Source organism: Sorex araneus, chromosome 8, assembly GCF_027595985.1.
Source record: "Sorex araneus isolate mSorAra2 chromosome 8, mSorAra2.pri, whole genome shotgun sequence".
NCBI classification, from domain to species: Eukaryota; Metazoa; Chordata; class Mammalia; order Eulipotyphla; family Soricidae; genus Sorex; species Sorex araneus.
This window is the reverse complement of record NC_073309.1, coordinates 11,397,300-11,423,611: the sequence shown is the minus strand read 5'-3', so window position 1 is coordinate 11,423,611 and position 26,312 is coordinate 11,397,300. Positions and strand designations below refer to the sequence as shown.

General features: G+C 60.8%; 1 protein-coding gene across 1 annotated transcript in view; it reads left to right on the top strand.

Moving 5' to 3' along the window:
* Nucleotides 1-25,468, top strand: part of WWP2 (WW domain containing E3 ubiquitin protein ligase 2) — a 110,368-nt gene extending 84,900 nt beyond the window's left edge. Inside the window, exons 9-24 of the mRNA XM_055145930.1 lie at nt 5,240-5,329; nt 11,641-11,815; nt 16,124-16,178; nt 18,702-18,783; nt 19,177-19,305; nt 19,418-19,493; nt 19,646-19,717; nt 19,880-19,968; nt 20,959-21,118; nt 21,993-22,126; nt 22,290-22,430; nt 22,620-22,740; nt 22,850-22,954; nt 23,352-23,448; nt 23,592-23,664; nt 24,198-25,468. Of these exons, the coding sequence (XP_055001905.1) occupies nt 5,240-5,329; nt 11,641-11,815; nt 16,124-16,178; nt 18,702-18,783; nt 19,177-19,305; nt 19,418-19,493; nt 19,646-19,717; nt 19,880-19,968; nt 20,959-21,118; nt 21,993-22,126; nt 22,290-22,430; nt 22,620-22,740; nt 22,850-22,954; nt 23,352-23,448; nt 23,592-23,664; nt 24,198-24,297 (1,699 nt within the window). The 3' untranslated portion in view covers nt 24,298-25,468. The remainder of the gene's footprint in view (nt 1-5,239; nt 5,330-11,640; nt 11,816-16,123; nt 16,179-18,701; nt 18,784-19,176; nt 19,306-19,417; nt 19,494-19,645; nt 19,718-19,879; nt 19,969-20,958; nt 21,119-21,992; nt 22,127-22,289; nt 22,431-22,619; nt 22,741-22,849; nt 22,955-23,351; nt 23,449-23,591; nt 23,665-24,197) is intronic.
* Nucleotides 25,469-26,312: the final 844 nt, after the last annotated feature.

Here is a 26,312-nt window from a genome sequence, read left to right as displayed (position 1 = left end):
AAACTCATATTTGAAATTTATAATAGTAAATAATAATAAATAATAGTAAATAATAGTAAATAGTTTGAATTTACTATTTATAAATAGTATAAATTTTTATACTATTATAGAAATTTACTATTATAGTCTTTTTAAATATATTTACTATTTTTACTATTATAGTCTTTTTAAATAGATCTTGTCTAAAACCCTTCCTGGGGGCTGGAACAATAATACAGCAGGTAGGGCATTTTCCTTACATGCAGTTGACCCGGGCTCTATCCCTGGCATCCCATATGGTCTTCCACCAACCCCCAGACACTGCCGGGAGTAATTCCTTAGTGCAGAGTCAGGAGTTTAACCTCTGAGCATCGCTAGGTGTGATCCTTCCCTAAAAAATCTTCCCAAATTTGATATCACAAAATTTTTTATTCACTCTGCCTATTCATTCTGGTTTGCATGTTGTTTTCCATTTTAACTTCTTTAAAATTGAGATGTGATTTCAAGCATCAAAGTGCCACAGTTTAATTGACAGTGCTCATTTATTCCATGTTGGTAAGATTAACTTACAATTGATCATATTTTAGGTCCATTGAAAAACAGTGTATTCATACAGCTTTTAAGTCACAGATTGGTAGCTTGTGTATCTTTTTTTTTTTTTTTTTCTTTTTGGGTTACATCTGGCGATGCACAGGGGTTTCTCCTGGCTCTGCACTCAGGAATTACCCCTGGTGGTGCTCAGGAGACCATATGGGATGCTGGGAATCGAACCCGGGTCGGCCGCATGCAAGGCAACCACCCTACCTGCTGTGCTATCTCTCCAGCCTCTTGTGTACCTTATTTTAAGCTTGCTTTTTCTACCCAAAACATAAATATCTGAATAAGCCATTATTATTTCCAATGACTTTTTTCAGTGGCTGAATTCTTATGGAAATAAAACATAATTTAGTTTACTGAGCTGCATTAGGGCGTCTTTTATGCATTTCCAGGTTTTCTGCAGCACATGGTAACATTCTGTAATAGATACAACCACATTTATACAGTAACACTGTGAAACAGATAGAGCTACAGTTTTAATACTTATTTCCGCAGGCCACGTGGTAGACCTAAAGGATATTTACATAGGGGTTTCAACCAAACGGCCCAAGTGCCTGGGGAAAGAATAGACACATTGTTCCTCCCACCAGCTTTCCTTTTTCTTTCTTTCTTTTTTTAAGAGCAACTCTGCCCACATTGCCAAATCATCCACGAAATCTTTGCTCTGCCAAAATGTTTAAAAAGTATTTTTATAGAAACCATCTCCGGGAACTGATTGGCCACTCGGAAAGCCTCAGAAAGCCTGTCTCTTTCCGTCCTCACCTTCCCCTGAAGAGCCCAGAAGATGATTTATTCCAAGGCAGAGAGAGGGGAATGGTGGAAGGAGAAGAAAATCAGATTGCATCAGAGAGCGCTGGTTCCTGACAGCGCAGCCCTGCGGGGTCCAGGGGGACGAGGGAGGCGTGAGCTTTGTAAAGGGGTTTGTGTGCATTGCTGGGGCTTAAGGGGTCACTCCGCAGGTCCAGGACTGCCTCTGGGAGCGGCTGAGTCTCCTGCTTCTCGCCCCACCCACTGTGCCCAGACTCTGCTGCAGTCTGACCCCCGAGGCAGGGGAAGCATCTCATGCCACTCTCGGGTTCAGAGAAGCACCTGGAAGCTTCAGGCTCACGCAGGCAACGGCCAGATCCACTCACACCTTCCCAGCCCTTTTTCTGGAGTGGGGTCTTTGTCTCAGCGCGGGCAAGCCATCTGTTTGTGGTGTCGATGGGTGCCAGGGTGACTTTTGACCCCTGGGGGAGAAAGTGTGTGTTCAGTGACATGTGTTCATGTTCCCACAGGGCTGCGGGAGGGTGCGTGGCGGCTGGGCGGGGCTGGGCTTTGCATGCGTCGTTGGGCCTCTGGCCAGCCTCCCGGGGGTAGATATTTTGAGCTGATCGATAAGTAAGTTTGTGAGGACCTGAAATTCTCACCCACCTTTAATCCCTTCCCATGGAATCCGGCACCTTGGGAATCTGGGATTCCGTCCACATGTTGGGGGAAACTCCGCAGGAACTGGGGGTGACAGAATCGGGGTGGCAGCGTGTAGCCTGCCGGGACCGGGGACGGAGAATTCATTTCCCCAAGACCCTTTGAGGAACCTTGCGAGGAGCGGGCAGGTGTGGCTGTGATGGGATTCAGGCGTCCACTTTCTCCCCCATGACAGTAGGGTGCTGGAGGCCTCTTAGCACCCACAGGAGACAAGGTAATTCAGGTTCCAAAAATTATATATATATATATATATATATATATATTTTTTTTTTTAAAGCCCCTAAGATGAATTGAATGGGGAGGCAACTTTTTAAGCACTTCCAAACACACCAGGCTGTGTAGCTCCCGGCGCCTCTAAGTGCCACTGATCCAAGGCCAAGGAGCAATGTGTGGGGAAGGGACCTGCATCGGGCTGGAGGCTTTGAACACGGTTCCTGAGAGCATCAAAGAGTGCTATTGAGTGGCGGAGGAGGTGACCCACGTGACCAGGACGCCGCGCCGAGACCCTGGGGTAGCGGCCCTGAAAAGCCCATTCATCTCAGCGGGCCCAGAAGAGCCCGAAGCCTCAGCCCCGGCGGATGAAAGGTCGGCGCCAGACTCACTGCGGAGACCAAACCCCGCCAGTTGAAAGGCCGCGTCTATGTGGGTCAGCGGTGACTGCGGACAAACGAGCGCGAGAGGCGGTGGCCGAGCAGAGAACCGCCCGGCTGTGTCGCCTGAATGGCGGGGAGCGGCTCGTTTGAATTCCCAGGCGCCGTGCGGGGTTCGGGAGGAGTTGCGAGTTCTCTAAGAAAAGCAGCTGGGCCAGGTCATGGATCAGGGAGCGCCCACCTGGACATTTAATCCGAGCAGGAGTCCAATTTGAAAAGGGGTGGGGGAGAAGAAGTCAATATTGGAAAGAAAAAAGGAAGCGGCAAGGCAATGGATGAAAGGTCTGGCCCTCTGGTAGCTGTTTGCCGAGCTCAGCCGATTGAGAGGGTTCGCAGGAGAACACTGAGATTCCCTGGACAATGGCAGCATCAGCAGGCATCAGAGACGGGCTGGGCAGAGCTCATGGAGGTGCGGAATGGGCAGTTGCGACTGGAATGTCACCGGTCCCCTTGCTGGCCGGCCGCAGGAGAGCGCGCTGTCTGTGGGAGGTGTTAATTCCAGCTCAGCGAGGAATCCCCAGTGACACCCCCCCTCCCCGTCACACACGGACATGTCTCTCCCTTTCCTTGCCCCAGATGAAGCATAAAAGAAGTCGAAAGAGGACACTCCTTGTCATATGAAAGTGGCCGTTGACTAAAGGATTTCTGGAAGAAAGAGAAGAAGAATGTGTTTCAGCCCCCTGTCCCTTCACCATGGCTGGCTTTCCCGGTCGTGGCAGCCAAGCACCCAGGCTGACTCTGGGGATGCTTCCTGATTGTGGGGAAAGGGAGACCCTCGACCAGATCTCCTTGGTGCAGACGGAGCCCCGCACTTCTAGCATCACATGGCAGAATTCAAGGCGAAGGAGTCAACTGCGACTGGCGGCCATCTGTTTCCCTACAGATAGCTGCGTTCTGTGACGCCACCATATCAGAACTCCGGGGCTTATCGGGAAACAAAATGGACGAGGGGCCTGACTGTCCAGAACTTTGTTAGTGCCACAAATGATAGGGCCATCAAAAAGACAGCGGTGCAGTGAGCACAGGCAAGTGGGAGAGAGGCAGGGAGCACGGTGACAGGGGATTGGAGGCGTCGGAAGGGCCGGTGCTCACGAGCGCACTAGACACGTGGTACACAGAGGGTTCTCGGGAGCACCAAGGGAAGGCGGCACGGGGGAGGGCGGGGCAGGCCGGGTGCCCCCTGGTCAGCTGCAGTAGCTGCTGGGTGTGGATCCCTCCAGGATGGAGTTGAACTTAGGGAGAACAATCGCAGACCTGATCTGAGAGTCTCGATGCTCGCATGAAGCTCATCCCAGTCTCTCCTTTTCACCGCATTGGCTCAAACCCGCGCGTTCAAGGCAAGCATGTTGGCAGAACCGTCTGTTCCAGCTCCCGAAGGTCACCTGCCAGGTAGTGTCCTGAGGCTAAAAGCAAATAGAGTCCGAGTGGAGGACACGGGCTCCAAGGGGTGGCTGGTCCTGTGTCACTGGTGGGCGCCAGGCTCATAGTTCACTGAGGCCGTGGGGTGAGAGGTGCGTGGGCCTGCACTGGGCTTTGTTCTCCCTGGGCCATCTGCTACCTGCTTCTTCCCATTGACACCCACAGTCCACCCTTTGCACCCAGCCTCATGCTCACCGCACCCCTGGCCTCGGGTGGGGAGCCAGTATTTCCACCCAGGTTTTAAGGAATTCTGTGTCCTACAAACGTGGACATGGTGGACAGGGGAGGTGAGCTGTGTGGCTTTAAGAGGTAGGAGGGTTCAGGGGCTGGAGCGATAGCACAGCGGGTAGGGCGTTTGCCTTGCTCGCGGCCAACCCGTGTTCAATCCCCAGCATCCCATATGGTCCCCTGAGCACTGCCAGGAGTAATTCCTGAGTGCAGAGCCAGGAGTAACCCCTGTGCATCGCCAGGTGTGATCCAAAAAGCAAAAAAAAAGAAGAAGAAAAAAAGAAAAAGAAAAAAAAAAAGAGGTAGGAGGGTTCAAAAGGTTGGAAGTGCCTGGGATCCAACGTAGGTGTGTCCCCGAGACCCTGCAGTGGTTCTTACCTTTGGGAAGGAAACAGCCTATGTGTCCCTGGCACCCCTCAGCACTTTGATCCCCAAACAGCCCAGAAATACCAGTTCAGGAAAGCCTCGTCGGGGCCATTGAGGGGTGTCCAGTGGCTGTGGTTTGGCCCAGCACACAGTTTGGTTCTGGAGGGCTGGGGGCGGTTTGGGGTCTTCTCAAGACACACTCACGGGGAACCCTTGGGTGTTCTGGGCTACAGGACCCCAGGCTGGGACGTGTGGGGGTGTCTCTGCTGTTTCCTCCAAAGTCCACCCGTGCTACTAGGCCAGCGTGGTGTCAGTTCAGCGAGCCGGGCATTTGCCTTGCATGTGGCCGGCCCAGGTTCCACCCCCAGCATCACATATACTCCCCAGCGCACTGCCAGGGGTGATTTCCTGAGTACTGAGCACAGCTGGGTGTGGCCCCCTAAAACAGGAAACCAGACCCCAACAAAATCCATGGCCGTTAGTGGCACTTTCTTCCTAACCAGCACCCCTACCCCCACCCTCCTCTTTTGCAGATGGGAGCAGCGAGAACTGCCCAACGGGCGTGTCTATTACGTGGACCACAACACCAAGACCACCACCTGGGAGCGGCCTCTGCCGCCAGGGTAAGGCTGTGCCCCTGCCCCACCCCCCTCCCCCTGTCACTCTCCCCCCACCCCTGCCCACTCCTTCCTCCTTTTCCCTTCCTTTCCGTGACCCCTGCGTTGGCCTCGGCTGGCAGGCCTGGGCGTTTCCCTGTGGAACTGAGAGCTATCCTGGTCGGCCTTGGAGTCTGGGGGAAGGACGGTGGGGCCGGGCCGCGGCTCCATGGAGGCCCTCGTGCATTTCACCTCCAGGACTGGCCACGGAGGGACATTGACCCAGGCACGTGCTGGCTTCTGGGCCTCCCCAGGACTTAGGGAGGGCGTGTGTGGGACACAGGGAGGCAGGGAGAACAGGAGTGTTCACTGGTCACTCACGTGCCATGGGCAGCCGCTGCCTCGAGAACCCGCTGAGCTCCCCAGAGCAGGGAAAGAGGCAGGCTTCGGAACGAGGGACACTGTCAGGGAAGGGCCTCTGGCTCTTGTCTGCCAGTGACGGGAGATGCTTTCACACTGCAGTGTCTCCCGGGCCCTGGCGTTTTTCTGCTCTCTGCGAGCATGGGGACCCCTTAGGCAGGTGCCAGCACAGTCCCCCTTGGCCCGTGGCCCATCACCTCAGCCCGGGCTTAGCCTTGGGTCCTACCAGCGCTCACTATTGACCTGCCATCCTGTGAGATGCTGTCTTCTTAGAAAACCACCAGTCGATCATGCAGTGGTGGAGATTTTCATGTCACGGAACTTTTTCAGAAATGTGCGCCACGGGGGCCAAAGCAGTGGTCCAGCGGAGAGGGCACTTGCCTTGCACATGACCAACCTGGGTTCAGTCTCTGCATCCCCCAAGCACTGCTAGGAGTGATCCCTGAGCGCAGAGCCAGGAGTAAGCCCCAAGCACCATTGGGCATGGCCCAAATCTCAACCAACCAACCAAAATCCCAGAAAGAAACATGCACCCAGCCACCCTGATCTTGAAGAGTGATCCTGTTCCACCGGCTGCGGGGGCTGTTTTTGTGCCGAATGTTTCCCTGGAGGGTGGCCCCTCCCTGCCACCAGGATGTGACAGAGACCATGGGCGTGGTGGGAGGCCCACGCGCACTTGGGGGTTTGTGTTTGTTTTCAGTTTTGCAATCAAGGGCTCGGATCCAGCACCTGACAGGTGCAGTCTCCATGCTCCCCGGCACACAGATGCTTGCTCATAGGGAAAGTGGGAAAGTTGACAACTCCTGACTGAAATCCTTACCCATCCCTCCCTGTTGCGCTGGGCAAACCCCAGACGTCACGTCGCTCGGCTCTCTTCGTGGCATGTTCCTGAGCAGTTCTCTGGTGGAAAGTAGAAGCACTGGCGCGTTCCTGCTGTTTCTGCCCCATCACCGAGCCGTCTCTCGGTTTCCGGACTCTGGGCCGGGGATGGGGCTCACGGCAGAGCACTTGGCGCCAGTGTGTGAGATCCCAGGTTCCACCCCCCCCCCGGCATGGCCCCCCGCAGAGCCTGTGGTTTCCAAGTTTCTCCAGTGATGGGTATCAGCGACTCCTTTTTTGGGTTATGGGGACACACCCAGTGGTGACTGGTGCTCAGGGGTTGTTTCCAGCAGAGCCCTGGACCATGTGATGTCCGGGTCCGAGCCGGGGTTCCATCCCCGAGCCCGTGTGCCTCTTCCCGTGTGCACCCTGTTTCCCAGGTGGGGGTTCAGAGCAGCTGTGTCCCTGGCTGGAGCGGCCCTGAGCTCTCTGGCTGTGAGTGTGGAGGCCTGGGCCTAGCCGGCACGTGAGAGAGATGCTCAGGGACAGTGTCTCCGGCGACGGCAGAGGGTCTGAGGGGGCATGTGGCCCAGCTCCCTCTCGGGATCATCGGCATCTTCCCTGCGTGCCGGGACTTCCTCCTGCGTTTGCAGCCCAGACCTCTGCTCCCCGGCTCTTGCTTCCATGGCGTTTGTGGGGAACCGAGAGGGACAGAAGGACAGAAGCCCTCAGTTTCATCTGAGGGCTCAGGGCGTGTTCAGGGGGAGGCAGCTGGCCACTAGTGGGCTGCAGCCAGGGAACAGTGGAGCCTGTGGACTCGCTTCCTTCCGCCGACCCCCATCTGAGCCCTGAAACAAGGCTCCTTTGCTCCCGGAGCTGCTGGCAACTGCCTGGAGCATGGGGCGATAGTCATGGACTGCCCTTGAGGAAGAGGAGGACCCCCCCACCCGCTGAGGCCGGGGAGCAGGGGCTCCCCCTGTTGGTCTGGGAAGACTGTGCTGAGGGACTGAGCAAGGAGCACCTTCTCTGAGGGGGGAGGGGTGCTGTCCCAGATAGGAACCCCAGCAGTGCAGAGGAGGCCCAGTTACATGTGTGGTTGACCAGGTGTAGATTTCCATTCCCACCCCTCCTCCCCCTGCTCAAATGGCAACAAAGGGTAAGAAGCAAGTGCAGGCCTCAGGGACCAAGGGATAGATGAGATGCGGTGTCTGAGGATGTTTGGCCATGCCTTGGAGCCTGGAAAACCTCAGCGATCAGAGACACACACAGAGTGTGTGTGCGTGTGTGTGTGTGTGTGCGCGTGCGTGCACACACTGCAGATGGTGATATTTAAGGACCTTTCCCTGCCTGTGTGTGCTTTGAGACTGAAAGCTTTCATTCAGGGCCCGGGAAGATGGCCCACAGGGCCAGCACGCGTGGTCTGCTTGCAGGAGGCCAAGGTTTGGTCCCTAGCAACGCGCTGAGAGTAGCCCAGGCACTGCCAAGTGTGGCCCCAAAGCCTGCAGTTCAGTTGCAGATGAGTTGGCTGGATGGAGGAGCGAGCGCCCACTGGGCATGCGTGTCTGTGAGCTCAACCCCTGGCTACTGTGACCTCAGGGCCACAACAAGTATCACCTCTGGCACACTGTGGCCATGTGTGTGACTCCAGGAATACCTCAACCAAGTGTGTGACCCCTGGACTTTGTAACAGCAGCCACAAAAAAGACAGGGGAGGGGCGGGGAGGGGGGAGAGGAAGTTGGGGGGAGGAAGGGAAATGTGCAGGGCAGGTTAGTCTCAGGTTGTCACTGTGGCTTCTGTCCGTCGGCCACCATGTGCACACACACAGACACATGTGTATACATGCAGCCATGGGACTAATAGGCCCTGGCACCCTGGGGTAGGGGGGTAGTGTGGCCTCTAGCTCAAGGCAGGGGTAAACTTGGGAAAGGGGTTGGGGGTGCAATCCCCATGTCGAGATGAGGATTTTTTTTTTTTTTGCAGAGAAAAGGGCCAGTGTCAGGGAAGGGGCTACAGATGGTGATATTTAGGAACCTTTTAGGAGCAGCTGGTGAGACACCAGTCACAGATTCCAGCCAGCCTGTCCGTGGCTGACTTTTCAGTATGAACCAACAGGTGGATAAAAAGGACTTTGGGGAAAACAAAGTATGGAGTTGGCCAGAGTGTCTACAAGGGAGGCAGAATGGTGATTCATGTCCTCAGTGGTTTGGGAGAGGGCTGGAGAAATAGCACAGTGCGTAAGGGCACACCTGCCCCAGAGACGGCTGACTTCAGCTTGCTCCCTGGAACTGCATTTAGTTATGGAGGAACAGGTGGTCCCTGAGCCCCTTGGGGTGTGGCCCAGATCCTTCTTGAGCTTCACCTCTTAGCCCTCCAAAAAAGTTCAGGAGGAAATAGGGCATCCGTGCAAGAATCAGACACCATGACAAGAGCTCTGTGGAAAATAGGGAAAACATACCAGAGGGGCCGGAGAGGGTGGACAGGGGTTAAGGCATGTGCCTTATATTCAAGCAACCCGGGCTCTCTCCCAACACGTACAGTCCCCCGAGCCCTGCTCGGAGTGATCCTTGAGCACCACAGGGAGTGGTCCCCAAAACAAAAACTAAGTGCCAGAAAAGGCTTTTAGGTATCTATTAGGAATCTATTAGTAAAGGGGAGCACACATTTTAAAAATGTGACAGGAGGATTAAAGTTGGAAATAGGTCATTCACAGATCCAAGGTCTAAAGAGTTGTTTGGCAAGGAAAAGTAAGGCAAAGGTGGATCATCGGAGACGAATCAAAACAGAGTATTGGCACAGAAAGGTCTGAACCAGTTGTTTTGTTTTTTAAAAACCAAGGTACGCTATTATCCCAGCCTGTTAACAAGATGAAAGGTATTGCCTTATTTCGTTATCATATCTAGTCCATGTTCCACTTATCCCATTTGTCATCTTGAGTGTTTTTACATTTGATTCGTTGTTCAATGATTTGTCTGATTTGTTCAATCCAACCCAAACTCAAGGCCAACAGGTTGCTTTTATTGATTGATTGATTGATTTTTCTTTTTTTATTGAATCACCATGAAAAAAGTTACAATGCTTTCAGGTTTAAGTCTCAGTCATACGATGATCAAACACCCATCCCTTCACCAGTACACATGTTCCACCACCAAGAACCCCAGTATACCTCCCATCTGCTGCCCTGCCCCCCCGCCTGTGTGGCTGATAATTTTTCACTTTACTCTCTCTTTACTTTGATTACATTCAATATTTCAACAAAAACCTCTCTATTATTATTTGGAATTTCCCCCCAACAATCAGACCTGCCAAAAAGGCATCATTTGATAATTTGTTTTCCATTGCTGAGAATGAAGAGCATCTGAGGTCACGCGGCTGCTGTTGTGGCTGCGCAGTTTTGGATTTCTGGTATTTCAGTAATTAAGTCCAGAGAAATTTCTGTCAGAAGTCGTGTCACTGCAAGCTTGTACCTCTGGTTAGTGGGCTCTATGAGATGGCGGTCGCCATGCCGCTGCCGCTGCTGCCACTAAAAGGAAAGGCCAAGAGAGAAAAACTGTTCCCCTCCTGGGGCAGCATGGGGCCGTAGCTCAGTTCATAGTCTAGAGGCATTTCTGCAAAAGGCCGCTGGGTTCCGAAAGTAGTGGGCCTCCAGGATCATGGTCTTTTAGGAGCGGAGGAGCTGTTCGTGTGTGGCTGCTCGGGATCTCGTCTGGGCGGAGAGCATGCCAGTAATGCCCTCATCCTGAGATCTCCCACATGCCCCGTCACTGCAAGCTCCAGGTTGCTCTTAGGCTGATGTGTCTCCCAAGCCTCTGAATCTGTGAACCGTCCTGTCCACTACTTATTAATTTTTTCAAGTCATGCCTGGGCATTTGCTTTGTAGAATTTCTTATTTTCTAGATGTTGGCTGATGATGGCTTCATACTGTAGTCTAACACTCTAGAAATCAACTCTAGAATTATCTCTCTAGCCTTGTCCTTTCTGTAAACTGGTAATTATAAGGAGAAGTTTGGTTGAATTCTAAATCTTTCTTTTTTTAATTGAATTGTAATTTACTCACAGTAAGATGTACTGATCTCGGACAGACAGTATGCTGAGTTTGGACAAGTACATAAATTCCTGCACGTCACACCTCCTCAAAGTGTAATTACTTCTTTTGTCCCACAGATTTTCCTTTTCTTGGTGACTTCCGTGTGTGTGTGTGTGTGTGTGTGTGTGTGTGTGTAGAAATCACGTCCCACCTAGCACACACAGCTGAGAACCTCCCCATCTGCTGGAGTGCAGCCTCGCCCAGGGGTGGATTAGAACCCACAGTGGAAGGATCGCATCCTCATCAGACACTGTGGCACATCAGACCGTTGAGCCCGACTCTTCTTCACAGGGCCATGCAGCTCCTTTTCACCGACACTTCCTGTCATGAAGAGCTCAGTTACCAACCACACAAACTGGGTTTCAGATCGGTTCAAGCAAGGATCGGTTCGATCAAACCTCTTCTTGTAACTACCAGTTTACAGGAGGGACCGGGCTAAGAGATAATTCTAGTGTTGATTTCCAGAGTGTTAGGCTGTAGTAGGAAGCCATCATCAGCCAACGTCTAGAAAACGGGAAATTCTACAAAGCATGACTTGAACCAGCTGGTGTACTGAAAATTCTCGGGGTAGATATCCTGGTTTCAGACGCAACCCTTTACAATGGTTGGGTCAATACCCCTCTCCTGCGTTCTCCCCAGTGTTCCTGCCCTACCACCAAACCCCATAGGGTCTCCAGTTCAAGATGGCAGCCCCCAGGAGAGTTTGCTGACGTTTCCCAGCATCCCTAGCGAAAGCCCCGAGTTCCACCCCGATTGGCTCGCTCAAGCCACATGACCCACTCCTGGCTCCGCCCCCTGTAGCCCACCTTGACCACGCGGGAACCAAGACCTGATGTTCAGGACGGGGTTGCTTGTGGCCGCGGGTACCGCAGATGCCCACTTGCATCCCCGAGTCCCCGGGAGTTTCCGTGATGGCTCCGGGGGGGCGGCCAGACTTTGGCCCCGAGAGGAGCCGGCGTTGGCAGGCGGGACCGGGAGCGGCCCCGGGACTCACTCTGGGCCTCCTGCTTGCAGCTGGGAGAAGCGCACCGACCCCCGCGGCCGCTTCTACTATGTGGATCACAACACGCGGACCACCACCTGGCAGCGGCCCACGGCCGAGTACGTGCGCAACTACGAGCAGTGGCAGTCGCAGCGGAGCCAGCTGCAGGGCGCCATGCAGCACTTCAGCCAAAGATTCCTCTACCAGGTGAGAGGCCCGCGGCGACCCCGGCATTCCACCCGCCGCCGTGACATTCCACAGCTCCTCTTCACCACTCCGCCGCCGGCCTCCTGCGTCTGGGCGGGGACGCGCCATCACCCTGCCCGCCGTGCCCTTCTCTCCTGGCCCCTCCAGCCCGGTCGTCCCAGGGATCCCCCCTCTGCACCCCAGCTCTCCAAAGCAGAGCAGCCCCCCCCCCCCCATCACCCTCCAATCCTCCCTTCATTGCTGCCACCAGCTTTCTGAGAGATTTCCAAGAGCAGAAGGACAGAAGGACCTTGAAGGTTCATCTACAATCCTCTTCTCTCAGACCTTGGTTCCCGAGGTCCCCCTGCCTCCACCCATCCAATTAGTTGTCCCCTTCCCCCCAGTTTCCTGCTGTGACCCCCTCCGTATGCCATTATTCCCTTAGAATATCCCGGGGGCCTGCAGGGGCCTTGTGACACCCCTCCCCCACGCCGCCTTGAGAAACAGTGCTCTAGATCAGGGCTTGGCGTACTGGGGTCCTGGAATCCAGCGAGCCCCCGCCCGTCCTGTAAAGAAAAGTTTTATGGGCAAGTGCCACGTCCAGTGGTTTCCTGACTGTGGCTGCTTTCATGTGGCCCCATCAGGTCTGGACAAGCACGGCCGAGGCTGGGTCACCTACAAAGCCTGCAGATAGGTAGAGAGGGTCCAGTCCTTCCCCGCGAGGTGGTCAGGGCAGCTTCTGAGCCCACCTGCCGCTGGTTCCTCCCCTTTCCCCGCAGTGTGTCTGCTGGGCCTCCGGGCTATCTGGAGATCACTGTCACAGTGCAGGGTGAAGGAAGCGGGCGTGGGGGGCACTTTTGTTCCATGCTTGTCACCATCATTTTTGTCTGTCTCACTTGCACTTTCTAGTGCAGAACTCCGGGCACCGTAGCGCCTCTGCCGGCCCCTCCCCCTTTCCTGGGGTCCGAGGTGTTCTGGGGCCGGCAGGGGCTCTGCAGGCAGAACGGGTGTGGTCGGGGTGCGGCTGTCTGAGTGTTCTGATGAGCTTCTCTCAGCGTGCTGGGCTTTGGGGCTGGAGGGTCCTCAGTGGAGGGGTCCCCTGTGGAACGGCAAAGCAGGGACTTCCTGACTCCGTTCCCGACGTCTGTCCAGCCGTTGCTTCCCCGCCCTCTGGCTTTGGGCTGCCCCTCCTGTTTGCTGCGGTGCCCTGTCCTGGTTACAGAGAGTCGCTTACTGAGGCTTATTCTGGGGGTTGGCCTGGGCCCAAGGCTTGACCGAAGAGCTGACGCTACACCAGCAGCTTCCCTTCCTCCTCCTCCTCCTCCTCCTCCTCCTCCTCCTCCTCCTCCTCCTCCTCCTCCTCCTCCTGCTTGTCTGAGTTGGAGACTTGGTCCTTCCTCCCTGCCCCACAAAGAACCTGAAATGCGGCTCAAAACGGAAATCAAGGAAACCCGGGGTGTACCGACGAGAGCCCCCTCCTGGCGGCTGCTCAGTGCACGCCCTTTTCGCTTTCTCTGTCCTTGTTCTCCAGCGCCCTGCTGGCCTGGCATCTCCATGCCCACCGAGTGTTTTCCCCGGGCAGCAGCCTTCTGTCCTCTGGTGCTCAGAGGGTGCCTGTCCCTGGGCAGCTGGGCATCCCCGAGATGCCCCCTGTGGCCGGGCCTGCTGCTGTTCCTATTCCTTTTCCTGCCCACGACCATGGCCAGGAGGTTGGCAGGATGAGCTCTGGGGCTCCCGTGGTGTGGAAGTGGGGCAGCCTCAGGGGAACCCGAGCAGGACCCCCGCAGGAGGGGAGTCGCCTTCCCCGGGGGCACTGCCCGGGGCCCTCTCCAGCCCCGGGTGCTCTTGGCGGCACTCACTAGACATTCTTTATTTCTGACTTTGTGCCTTAAAATATTCCTGGGAGGCCACGCAGCATCCCCAGGAGACGCGACCTCGCTCACGTGAGCTCCCTGGCACGGGGCCTGCACCCCACGTCTCCCGGCCCGTGTGCTGAGTGAGAGAACCAGCCCGGGGCTCTCCGGGCTCCGCGGGGGTCTGAGGGTGCCCCCCATCTCACGGGCTGTAACGGGAGGAGAGGGGGCTGCTGGTGGGCTCATGGCACACGGGGTGGTGGTGGGGGCCGTGAGGGTTTTCCCACCCAGGCGCGGGGCTTTCATTTCCTGTTTCTTCTTGGCATCCGCTCATTTCCTCGTCGGGTTGCTCAGGTTGGGCTGTGCCAACTGGGAAGGAATGTCAGGTGGCCAGGCGCTCCGCCGTCCCCGTGAGCGGGGCAGTCCTTCCCCCGTGGCCGTGGGTCTGTCTCCCCCTCACTCCCTTCCTCTGGCTTCTCTCCTCGGGGCACGTGGGCGAAGGCGAGGATGCGGAGCAGGGCTGGTGAATGCTAGCTTCTAGTCCGCGCAGGTCGTGGGGGCCGTCCGCACAGGCCTCTGGGTCTGTTGGTCCGTAGAGTTGAGGAGGAGAGGGGACAGAGGGCCCCCCGCCCAGCCCCAGCCCAGCAGGGACCACTTGGGAGCTGCTTTCCCATCGAGAGCTTCCAGATGCTTCCTGGGCCAGGCACTCCTTCTGGAAGAAGGCCTGAGGCCTTTTTGCACCAAATGCCACTTCCCTCTACGCCTTTCAGTGGCTTCTTCTGGAACCTTCCCTTGCAGGGCCTCGGCGCCCATGCAGTCCCCCGTCCCTGCCCTGCCGTGCGCGTGTTTCTCACGGCCCTTCTCTGCCTTGGGTCTCGAATACTCCAGCCCCTGCTCTTCCTTCCGTCCCAGCCTCAGATGCCAGAGGAACTTGGGTTTTATGCGCTTCCCCACCCCACCAGGATGGCCTCTGGGACTGGGGATCCCTCTCCCTGCGCCCCTCCACGTGAATCACAGTGGGTCACCCCGAGCGGAGCCTCCACACCCCGGCGCAGCTCGGCGGGCGGGTGGGGTGGGGGAGGCCCCCTCCGCTGAACCCACGGTTTCAAGACTTAAACGTCTTTGTTGGAATTTGCTTTGGAAGGGCTCCTTGTGCTGCCACCTTGGAAAGAAAGCGTCTGTGTCCCGCGGGCCGGGGGTGGAAGGAGGGCTGTGGGAAGGGGGGCTCCTGGCAGCAGACGGCCACCGGTGTTTGCTTAAGCCCAGACTGAGCCCCATTCATCCTCCTGCCCGTGTGTGGCTCCGTGGCCCCTAGAACGGGCCCGCCAGGCAGCCCCAAGTCTGCGCGGAGAACTCAGCGCCCCCGGGTAGCGATGCCATCTCAGTAAAGTGAAGTGAAAATGCTTGAGGAAAACACACACACACACACACACACACACATACTCACACACACTCGCATACACACACGCACACGCATACACACACGCACACGCATACACACACTCATACACACATGCACACTCTCACACATACACATTCACACACACATACACACATACACACTCACACATACACACTCACACACGCATACACACACACATACACACACACATACACACTCACACATGCACACTCACACACACACATTCACACACACACACACACACACATACACACCAAAAAACGGCCAGCCCGCCAGGCAGCGCCGAACAATACTTGTTTTATTTAACTCTGAACCCTGTGAGAGCGCCCCCTCCCTGCAGGACCCGGCTGTTCTCGGCCCTTCCCCTGAGACTCGGCGCTAGAGTGAGGCGGGGGTGGAGGTGTGGGGGGGTCTTAAGGTAAACAGTGACCCCAGAGTCCGGGAGGCGGCCCCCCTCCCCGGTGCTGCCACCTCGGCCCGGCCCCACCTCCTCAGACAGGCACCCGCGGACACTGTGCAACTTCAGGTCGGGCGCGGAGAAGAAAGGTGCTTTGTGAGGGGAAGCCAAACATTCCTCGGGGGGGCGAGGGCCCCCGGCCGTGAATGTGCCCTTAGTCTGGGCTCCGCTGCACACCGCTGCCCGCGCCCCTTCCCGCACCCCCGGCCCGGGGAGGGCCCAGCCCCCAGCCAGGAAGCGCTGGGCGTGGGCAGGGCTTGTGGGAATGATTTCATTGGAAAGGCCTGCGATATTTTTTCCCCTCCCGTGTGTGGTTCTTGGAGAAAGTTGGAGGTGGTGGGTGATTTCAGTCGCCTTGGCCGCGGGAGCCGAGCAGAGGCGGCTGTCTTCCTGGGGCGCCACCCTCCCCGAGCCCACGGGGCTCCCTGCCACCGGCTGCCTCTTTTTTAAAAGAAGAGGAGCGGCCACCCCCGGGCTCCGCCACGTCCTGTGTCCAGGCGCGCGAGGACCGCTCGCCCCTCTCCTCGGCCGTCGCCTGCCGCCGGGACGGCGCCGCTGCCCCCCTAACCTCTGTGTTCTGCTGTCTCTCGGTCTAGTCTTCCAATGTGTCCGTCGACCAGGACCCGCTGGGCCCCCTCCCTCCTGGCTGGGGTAAGTACCGGGTGCGCGCTCTGTTTCCCACCCGCCTCCGAGCGGTGCCTCAGTTTCCCGTGTGGCTCCTGTCCAGCCCGCCGTGTGGGGTTGCCCCGCTGGAGCCCCAGTGGGCCATGGGGCAGAACAACTGCCCTCTGGGGTGCGCCGGACCCAAAGGCAGGCCAGGGAAACCCGACAGAAGAAGCCCCGCACGTCGCGTGGGGACCCTTGGCGTCTGGGTGCCACCGACTGTCCAGGTGCCCCGTCTGCGGCCACCCTGGTCCTGACGGGATGTCCAGACGCCTTTGTTGCAGGTCTGACGCAGCATGCCCGGAAGGAGCCACCCTGGACTCGCTCTGCAGCTAAGCTGGACGACCACAGCCTGCTCTGATGAGGGGCCGCGGGGTGGGCGGTGTGGCCAGGGGGACGTAGATCAGGTGCGGGGGCGGGGGAGACTTGGACACGCTTCCTTCCTGGGACCCCGGCAGGACCCGCTCATCCTTGGAGCCCGAGTGCCTTCCCTGGGTGCCGTGCTCCTAGCTGAGGGCACGGCTCCAGGAGGCAGCACTGCGGGCACTTGTGCCCTGCAGTGGGCGAGCATGGGGGCAGCGTGTGGCCCCGGGCCTGGTGGGAGCCGCATTGGCCATTGGGTGGGCCGGCTGCAGGCTGTGAGTGCTGGTTTGGGGGCGAGAGCAGAGGGTGTTCTCTGGGGAGGGGGTGACCCCCAGGAAGGGCAGCCTCCGAGCTGACCCTCTGCAGCCCCTGGAGTCCTTTAAGTGCCGCTGCATTCTCACGAGTGTTGCCTTGGGGTGGGGTGGGGGTGTCGGTGGGACTTCCTCACTGGTGAGCGGTCCCGGACCCACCCCCCCCCCGGTCCCTGAGCCGAGGAAGCACAGGTAACCTCAGCGGGGCTGCAGGACAAGCACAAGCATCCGCCAGGGCCCCGTCCAGCAGGGGACACCGGCACCCCATTGATGACAGTCTGGAGTGGCACATGGTGGCCGGTGATGCTGTGACTCCAGCCAGTGGCCGGGTCACTTCTGCCCCTGCAGCCTGGGTGACTGGCTCCTGTACCTGCTTGGTCAGAGTCAGAGGGTGCGGGTCGGAGGGTGCGGGTCCGGGACAGTGGTCAGAAACACACCGAGCTGTCAGGCTTCAGACAGGCCGACTGCTCTGCGCCTTCCTGGTCAGAGCACTGCGGGGATTTTTCTTTTCCCCCTGGGGGGCTGGTGGGGAACCGAGAGAACAGCACGCCCGGGACACAGTGCTCAGCCCCGCCAGGCCCCCCAGTGTGGGTCCCTGCACCTGCCGCCCCGCTGTCCCCATGCCCCAGACCACCAGCCCCAGCCCCGTGCCCGCTTCTGCCTCATGGGGTCAGTCTCAGTGCTCGCTCGAGGACTTTCCCAGGCCCCCACGACTCCAGAGTTGTGGACAGCTCGGCCCTTGCTCCAGAGCCCCCAGGGCTCCCCAACGGCGAGCCATGCCAGGGCCCGGGGCACAGGCCCCAAACGCGCTGGATGGGCCCCTGGCCTGCGGTCGGCTCTGGCTGTGGCCGCTGGCACTGCAGCACGCCGCGGATCCAGTTCAAATCGGAGGCTTCTGGGCGGGAAGCCGCTGCGCCCCCCTCAGACCCCCGCAGGCTGCTGGCCGGGCCCCCTCCCTTCACCTCTGCCCTGGGGTGGGGGCTGCCAGGGACAGCCGAGGGGGACCAGGCCCAGCCCGTGCTGGGAAGCGCGTGCTCCGCGCCCCCCGCGCTGAGAGGGGCTGGTTCTCTGCCCGCCCCGCTGTGGGGAGGGTGCTGCCCCACTGCGTCTGGCCTTCAGGGCAGAGGTGGGTCTGCCCGGGACCCCTCCTGTCCACCTGAGGGGAGGCGCTGTCCCCATGCCCCAGACCACCAGCGAGAACCAGCAGCTCAGACGTGTCCTCTAGGGCTTCCACCCCCTCCTCCTCCCCCAGCCCCCCTGCCCTCTCCCCCACCCCCCACTCCCGCACTAGCCCCGCTCAGGGACAGCCAGAGAGAGGAGCCGCGGGGGCCGGGGCCGCCCAGGGCCCATCTCAGGCGCCCTCGGAGGTGTGGACCCTTTGTCTGCCCAGTCCCCGGGGTGATCTGCACGTGCGGTGTGTGCAGGGGGGCCGGCACGAGTCTAGACCCCCGCTTTGCTGTGGGCTGGGGGCGAAGAGAAGGTGGAGGACGGACCCCCCTGTGCGGACAGCTGGTTGTAATTAGGCCTCCGGTTTCAGCGTGTGTGGGGGCTGCACCCTCTCGAGGGCCGCCTCGCCGCCCCCTTCCCTGCCCCTCCCCCCGCCGCCACCACAAAGCGCCCGGCCCGTGTGGCCAGAGCCCGGTGCACAGTTGCTGCGAATGTCCTGTCCCTCCCCCCAGCCTGGAGGCCAGCGCCCCCCCCAGCCCCGTCCTTCTTGCCGCAGCTGTCCTGGCTCTCCTGGGGTGGGGCGGGGTGGGGGTGCACCTTCTCTCGAAGGCCGGGGAGGGGGCAGCGGACGGACCCGGGAGGTTTCACAGTGACCGTCTCTCCCCCGCAGAGAAGAGACAGGACAACGGACGGGTGTATTACGTGAACCACAACACACGCACGACCCAGTGGGAGGATCCCCGCACCCAGGGGTGAGCACGTGGGCCAGCAGGCATCCCCCACCCCAACCCCCGCCCCAACCCCCGCCCCAGTGCCTGACACCATGGGGCCGGCCTCCCAAGACCCCCGGCAGAGCTGCCGGGTGCAGGTGTGGCTGCTGCAGCCGAGAACGCGACTTCAGGAAGTGGAGGGACAGACACCCTGAGCCACTCTCAGGGCCTCAGGATAGTGGGGTCGGGGGGTGGTCAGCGACCCCAGGACTTTGCGGGGTAGGGGTGGGGTGTGGGGGATGCATTTCCTCCCGTCCCTCTGGTCAGGGCTGCAGGGCCGGGGCGGGGGCGGGGGCAGAGGAAGCAGCCCCGTGAGGCCCCGTCCTAAGTGCTCCCCAGGAGGTGAGGCCAGCCCCAGCCTTGCTCTGTGTCCAGGATGATCCAGGAGCCCGCGCTGCCCCCGGGCTGGGAGATGAAGTACACCAGCGAGGGGGTGCGCTACTTCGTGGACCACAACACGCGCACCACCACCTTCAAGGACCCCCGGCCGGGCTTCGAGTCCGGGTAAGGCTGCTCCCGCCCCCTGGTGGCCGCAGGGCTCTTGCTGAGCGCCCGAGAGCTGCAGACCCTCTCCCGGGGGCCTTTCTCCCCTCCAGCCCCGCTCTGCTTTTCCCAGGGCGAAGCAAGGGTCGCCTGGCGCCTATGACCGCAGCTTCCGGTGGAAGTACCACCAGTTCCGTTTCCTCTGCCACGTGAGTGCGGGGCTGGGCCTCCCTCGGCACCTGTCTCAGCCCGACCCAGCCTCCGGGAGGGCCTCGGTCTCGGGGGGCCACGTCCAGAGGGAGAGCGGACGGGCCAGCGCCTGCCCGGCCCGATCTCAGCCTGCGCCTTCTGTCCTCCGCAGTCCAACGCCCTCCCCAGCCACGTGAAGGTCAGCGTGTCCAGACAGACACTCTTTGAGGACTCTTTCCAGCAGGTTAGAGAGTGGCCCTGGCGAGGGAGCCCAGGGTGGACACAGTCCACTCCCTGCCTCTGTCACCTGAGCCACTACCCCCCCAGCCCCCCATCCCTCCCGCCTCTGCCAACTCACCCCGTGGGCAAGGGCGTGGCAGGCCGGCCTGACGCTCTGTCTCCCCAGATCATGAACATGAAGCCCTATGACCTGCGTCGCCGGCTCTACATCATCATGCGTGGCGAGGAGGGCCTGGACTACGGGGGCATCGCCAGGTGAGCGGGGCGCCCCCTCTCCACTCCAGGACCCCTCCTGGCTGGGTCCCCAGGAGAGGGTGAGGGAGTAGGGCCCGACTCCTCTCCAGTGACTGGGTCTCCAGGAGCCTGGAAGCTTCTTTCCAGCCACCGCCTCGCCTGGTCCCCACTCCGGGGGCGTCTCCCCCCCCTTAAGTCCGGTTCCGTGGGGTGTCAGGGTGCCCGACGTGCGTGAGCTGCGTCACAGCCAGTGGCCTCGACCCCGGCGCTCAGCCCGGGGCCTGGCATGTGGTCGCCCCTTTAACCCCGTCTGTCTCCCCACCCCAGTGGGCTCCCTGGCCACACCTTGCCCGTGGCCGAGGCAGAGAGGGGGAGCCCCCTGGCCCCTCGCTTGGTGGCGGGCTCACGTGCTTCCTCGGGCCTCCTGCTCCGGGTGCTGGCTGTGGTGGGTCGCTCTGCCTCCCCTGGTGACCTCCTGCAGCCTCTGCTCGGTGGCTTCCGGTGCGACCCGCCTGTGTGTCTCTCTCTGTGTCCTGCCAGTGGTTTTACCCTATGGTAGGTTACGTCATGCTGTTCTACCACAGGGTAGAACCACGGACAGGATACCGGGGCACCCTCTGCGTCCACCGACTCCTCGGCTGCCGGCCACAGACGCCCCTCGGCGCTTTCCCCTGCTCTTTTGGCTCAAGCCCCAAAGTGCCCCGAATCCCGGCTTGATGCTCATACCCGGGCAGGGGCTGCGCTAGAAGGGCGCGAGGAAGGGGCCGTGGGGCGCACGGGAGCTGCGGTGGTGGGAGTTGGAGCGGCTGCGAGGCGGAGGGGGGTTCAGGGCTGCGTCTCCAGAAAACCAGGCCCTCCCCATCCCCTTTCTGGCTCCTGGCGGCGAAGCCCTGGCCGGGTGCTGAGGTGTGTGGCCCCTGCCCCGTGCCGGGCTCTGGGGCTGGGGGTGACGCCCTGGGAGGCAGCGCCGGTGGGCCGGGCGGGAGCCCAGAGCTGCCTCTTCCCTCCCAGGGAGTGGTTCTTCCTCCTGTCCCACGAGGTGCTCAACCCCATGTACTGTCTGTTCGAGTACGCCGGGAAGAACAACTACTGCCTGCAGATCAACCCCGCCTCCTCCATCAACCCCGACCACCTCACCTACTTCCGCTTCATCGGCAGGTTCATTGCCATGGTAAGGGCTGCGCCGCGACCCCCCTCTCCCCACTCACCGCCCCCAGGACTCCTGGCACAAAATGCCCCGAGTGAGAGAATCCCCAAGACCAGCCGCCCGCCTTGCGCATCCCCCAGAGGCACCGAGCGGGTTTCTGGCTGACTTGGGGGGAGTGACCAGGTAGAAACCACCCTGGCCATTCCTCCGTGCTCACTCGCCCTCGGTGCCCCTTGACCTGCCCCCCACCGCCTGTCTCTGGGATGAGAGCCCCCCCACAGTTGTCCATGTCTGGATGAGGCCTTGGGTGTGGGCCCACGCAGCTCCCACAGGACCCGAGAGAAGGGGGCAGCGCACCGTGGCACCCACGTCTGTAGCGAGAGGAGCACGGTGGGGAGCGCAGAGGGGCTGTTCCTCGGGCTCTGTCTCGAGAGCCACGCAGAGGGCGGGCTTGGGAGGCCTCGGGCCCACCCTTCCCCCCACTTCCCTTCCTGCCGGTGCTGCCCGCTGCCCTCTTGGGGACAGGCTCTGTTCCCTCCCGCCGGCGGGAGGCTCAGGAAGTGGGCACATTCCTGCCCGAGGGAGACGGCCCGGCCCAGGAAAACCCAGACTCTTACTCACCGGCTGGCCGCTGCTGGCTGACCCCGGCGTCTGTGTTATTCTCGGCTGCCTCCGGGCCGGCTTGGGGCGTCTGTGCGCCTGGGCAGCCCCCGAACGGGGCGCTAAGCACCGTCCCCGAGGGCGTGAGCGGCCCTTTGCCCAAGGCTCCTGGTGGCCACCTGCTCCATCCCCGGGGAACGGCAGGGCCACGAGAGGCCACCCGAGGGTGCCCGTCTGGACAGGTGCGGCTCTGAGCCTTGGGGCTGGCCCCAGCCTCTCTGTGCCTGGCGTCCCCCAGGCCCTGTACCACGGCAAGTTCATCGACACGGGCTTCACGCTGCCCTTCTACAAGCGCATGCTCAACAAGCGGCCCACCCTCAAGGACCTGGAGTCCATCGACCCCGAGTTCTACAACTCCATCGTCTGGATCAAGTGAGGCTGCGCCCCGCCTTGCGTGGGGGTGTGGGGCTTCCTCTTCTCTGCCCTTCCCCTCCCCCCACCCTGGGTGGGCACTGGCCCCTGAGTGGACCCCGGGCAGGAGGGCAGGACGGAGGGGGACCCGCCTAGCTCCGCCCCTCGTCACGCCCGTCCGCAGAGAGAACAACCTGGAGGAGTGCGGCCTGGAGCTCTACTTCATCCAGGACATGGAGACGCTGGGCAAGGTGACCACCCATGAGCTGAAGGAAGGCGGGGAGAACATCCGGGTGACGGAGGAGAACAAGGAGGAGTACATCATGTGAGCCTCCCCCTGGGGCTGCGGGGTGCACTGCCAGGCTCGCCCATTCTTGTCCCCGGAGCGCCCACGCGGGGCTCCCACCCCAGTCCCCGGGGTCACCTGCCCGTGGTCCTTGGCCCTCTGTGGCTGCCCTGCACCGCGGGGGCCGCGCGGGCACGGTGCCAGCTGCCCTGTGTGGTGCCCGGGCAGGCTGCTGACTGACTGGCGCTTCACCCGGGGAGTGGAGGAGCAGACCAAGGCCTTCCTGGACGGCTTCAACGAGGTGGCGCCCCTGGAGTGGCTGCGCTACTTCGATGAGAAGGAGCTGGAGGTGAGCCCTCAGCCCCCCTACCTCTCCCGGCTCCCTGCAGCCCTGCTCCGGGGTATGGCCCCGTGGCAGTGGCCCCGGAGTGCCCACAGAGCCCCGTGTGTGCCCGCAGCTGATGCTATGCGGCATGCAGGAGATCGACATGAGCGACTGGCAGCGCAACACGGTGTACCGGCACTACACCAAGAGCAGCAAGCAGGTGCAGTGGTTCTGGCAGGTGCGTCCTGAGGATCCCGGAGGTGTGTGTGTGTGGGGGGGCACGCCACAGTGCCCCGGAGCCTGCGTGGGGGGCAGCTGGATAGTTGGTGGCAGGGCAGCTCAGGGGCTGTAGTCACCAGGTTACACCTCCAGGGGGTCCATTTGGTGGCTTCTCGCTGTCCTCGGCCTTGCCCCGTCTCACTCCAGAGCTCCTCTCCCTGCGAGCAGGGCGTCCGTCCTCTGGGTTTGGGCAGCTGAGCGGGACAGGAAGAGCCACCGTGGGCCCCAGAGATGCTCGTGGAGCAAAGGGGAAATTCCCCCAAGGCAGTCACTTCAGGGGGCTCTCGGGGTTTTCTCCGCCTGGCTCGTGTCTGCAAAGTGATGTGCGGGGCCGGTGGGGGGCGCGGCCGTTGCAGGTGGTGAAGGAGATGGACAATGAGAAGCGGATCCGGCTGCTGCAGTTCGTCACCGGGACCTGCCGCCTGCCCGTCGGCGGCTTCGCCGAGCTCATTGGTAGGGCGCCCGTCCTGCCCGGGGCCCGCGGGGGCAGGGTGGGGAGTAGCCGCTGGACCTTGGGCTGAAGCTGGAGGAAAGTTCCTCTGCCCCCTGTCGGGGAAAGGGATGTTTCTGTGACCCTGGCATGTCTCGGAGCACAGGCAGCAACGGACCCCAGAAGTTCTGCATCGACAAGGTGGGCAAGGAGGCCTGGCTGCCACGGAGCCACACCTGGTGAGCATGCGCGGGCTTGGGGGTGGCTGGAGCTCACAGATAGGGTGTGGGGCAGGGCTGGGACTGGCTTTGTGCCGCCCCAGGGTTGGGGTGCCATGGAGGGGCTGGGAAGTGTCAGGTGCCTCAGCCTGCGTTTCTTACTGCTGGGGAATTGATTTGTCTCAGCCTGGGGAGCACTGTCCCTCTGCCCCTGAGCCTGCAGGTGGACAGGTGAGCAGGGCGACAGTGCGCAGGTGAGCAAGGGGCTAAGGGGACAGGTGAGCAGGTGGACAGGTGAGCAGGTGACGTGGGCAAGAGGACAGGTGTGCAGGTGAATAGGTGAGCAGGATGGCAGGTGAGCAGGTGGGCAAGGGGATAGGTGAGCCAGAGGACAGGTAGCAGGTGGACAGGTGAGCAGGTTGCAGATGGACAGGTGGACAGGTGAGCTGGTGGCAGGTGTGCAGGTGGGCGGTGGCAGGTGGAGCGGGCGGCAGGCGGGCAGGCTGTGTGAGCCGCAGGCTGCTGGCCCCATGGTGCCGCTCTCATCTCCGCAGCTTCAACCGCCTGGACCTCCCGCCGTACAAGAGCTACGAGCAGCTGAAGGAGAAGCTTCTCTACGCCATCGAGGAGACGGAGGGCTTTGGGCAGGAGTAGCGCCCCCACCCCCCGCACAGCCCTGAGCCTGGTGGCCCTGTGTGTGGGACCACACTGTCCCCCGCTGGCGGCAGGAGGGCCTGCCCGACCCGCCATCCTCCCTGCTGGTGGCAGTCTGGAATAAAGCCCCCCTGGCCGCCTTTGGCCATCACGTCGCAGAGTCTGGGGGCCAGCCCCTCTCTGCCATGCCCCCTTCCGTGTCCCTCGAGGGCGGGCGGGCCAGGATCCAGCCAAGCCAGGGCATCCGGCTCCTTAGCCCAGGAGGCGGCCACCAGGAGGGGGCGCTGCCCCGTGCCGCGGGCCGGGGTCTTCGCCAGTACACGTAGCTGTTTGCAGTGGAGATGGGGGGTGGCTGCCCCACGTCCGCCAAGGGCCGCCAGGCACTGACACGGTGACCCTGCTCTGGGCGTCCAGGGGACAGAGCTGGCAGACCCTGCCCCTGCCCATTAGACACAGACTTGCCTTTGGGGTTGCTCCCGGTTCTGTGGTTGGCGTGCTGCTGGCGCCCCCCTCCAGGAGCCCCTGGACGTTGCCCGGACAGCCGCTCCTCTTCGGCGGCAGCCGAGCAGTGCTGTGAGCTCAGGCTGGTCTGCGAGGGGGGCTCAGCTTCCCCGTGTCCGAGGGCCAGGGGAGGGCTTGGGACCCCCGAGGCCATAGATCCTGGCACCTCCCTGGGACAGGCGCTCCCTTTGCTGGATGGCGCTGCCAGGAATGAAGTGTATCCGGGTACCCTTGGCTTCCTGCCTTGGCCTGATTGCCTGGGCTCGAGCCGAGCCGAGGGGTTGTTGAGACCATCTAGGTGACCACCCGCACCCCTGGGTGGCTAGAGTGTGGGGGCAGTCTGAGGGGGACAGTGAGCACCTTCCACTGCAGGCTAGCGAGAGCAGCCCGGCACCCCGCTGTTTTGTGGGGCCGTCCCGTCCCCAACGCCAGGGTCCCGGGAGGTCCAGCCCGTGGTGGTCACTTGCCCACCGCCTGCAGCGTCTGCCCGGGGTAGGAGCAGGGCTCGGGAGTGCGTGTCTGTGTGTGCGCGTGTGCATCCGTGTCTGTCTGAGGTGTCTGTCGGGAATGCCCTTCGCTAGCTCTCGGTTGGTCTCCAGGCTGTTTGTGACGCCTGCCCCCTTGCCTCTCCGTATTGCCAGTTTCTCGTGCAATAAACAGTCAGCAGCGGCGTCCGTGTCAGCGTGGGTGTCTGCGGGCCCTGTGAGCTCGGCTTGGGGAAGCACGGGTGGCGTGCACCAAGAGCTGCACTTGGGCAGGCGGCCAAGTCGGGCCCAGAGGTCATGGCCACCGTCCTCGGTCACCTGGGTGCCTCCAGACTCCCCCCACCTGCCCGGGTCCCACTGCAGAACACGGATGCCCACAGCTGCAGGTGGACTGGGCCCCGGAGACACTGCAGCTGGGCGAGGGCCAGGCTGGGGGTCTGGGGCGGTGCAGGGAGCCTGGTCTGAGCTCGAGGTCACACACGTACTGGCTATTCACTGCGGGACCCCTGCCCCGGGTAGCCTCACGCTAGACACCGGAAGGCCCTTTGTCCACCTCGGAGCTGCCCTTCCCCCCTCCAGGGAGTTGAGCTGTTTGGAGCTGGGGCCACTCCCTGGTGGTCTCAGCTGCATCCACCGCTGCCCCCCACATCCCCAGGCCTTTGGCTTGATGGGCCGTGTAATTGGGGGGCACGTTTGGTACGTGTTTTGTTGGGGGGCCACACCTGGCAGTGCTCGGGAGGCTGCTGCGGGGGCGCCCGGGAGGAAATGACTGAGAAAGCGCCGAGCTTCTGCCAAAGTCTCCGTCAGTGTCTCGAGACTCGCTCCAGAGGAAACACCCCCCGCCCCCCCCCCCCCCGGCTTTGCCGTGGACCCCTCAGATGATTCTGTGTGCTCGTCTGAAGGTCAGGCCCCCGGGTGACGCCCCCAGACAGTGTCTTGTCCCCTTCAGTGAGGTGCCGGGACGCTGCTCAGGCCTCACCCACTCGGACACTCGGGCCTGGGCCAGCTCCTGGCTCTGCCTCTTGACTT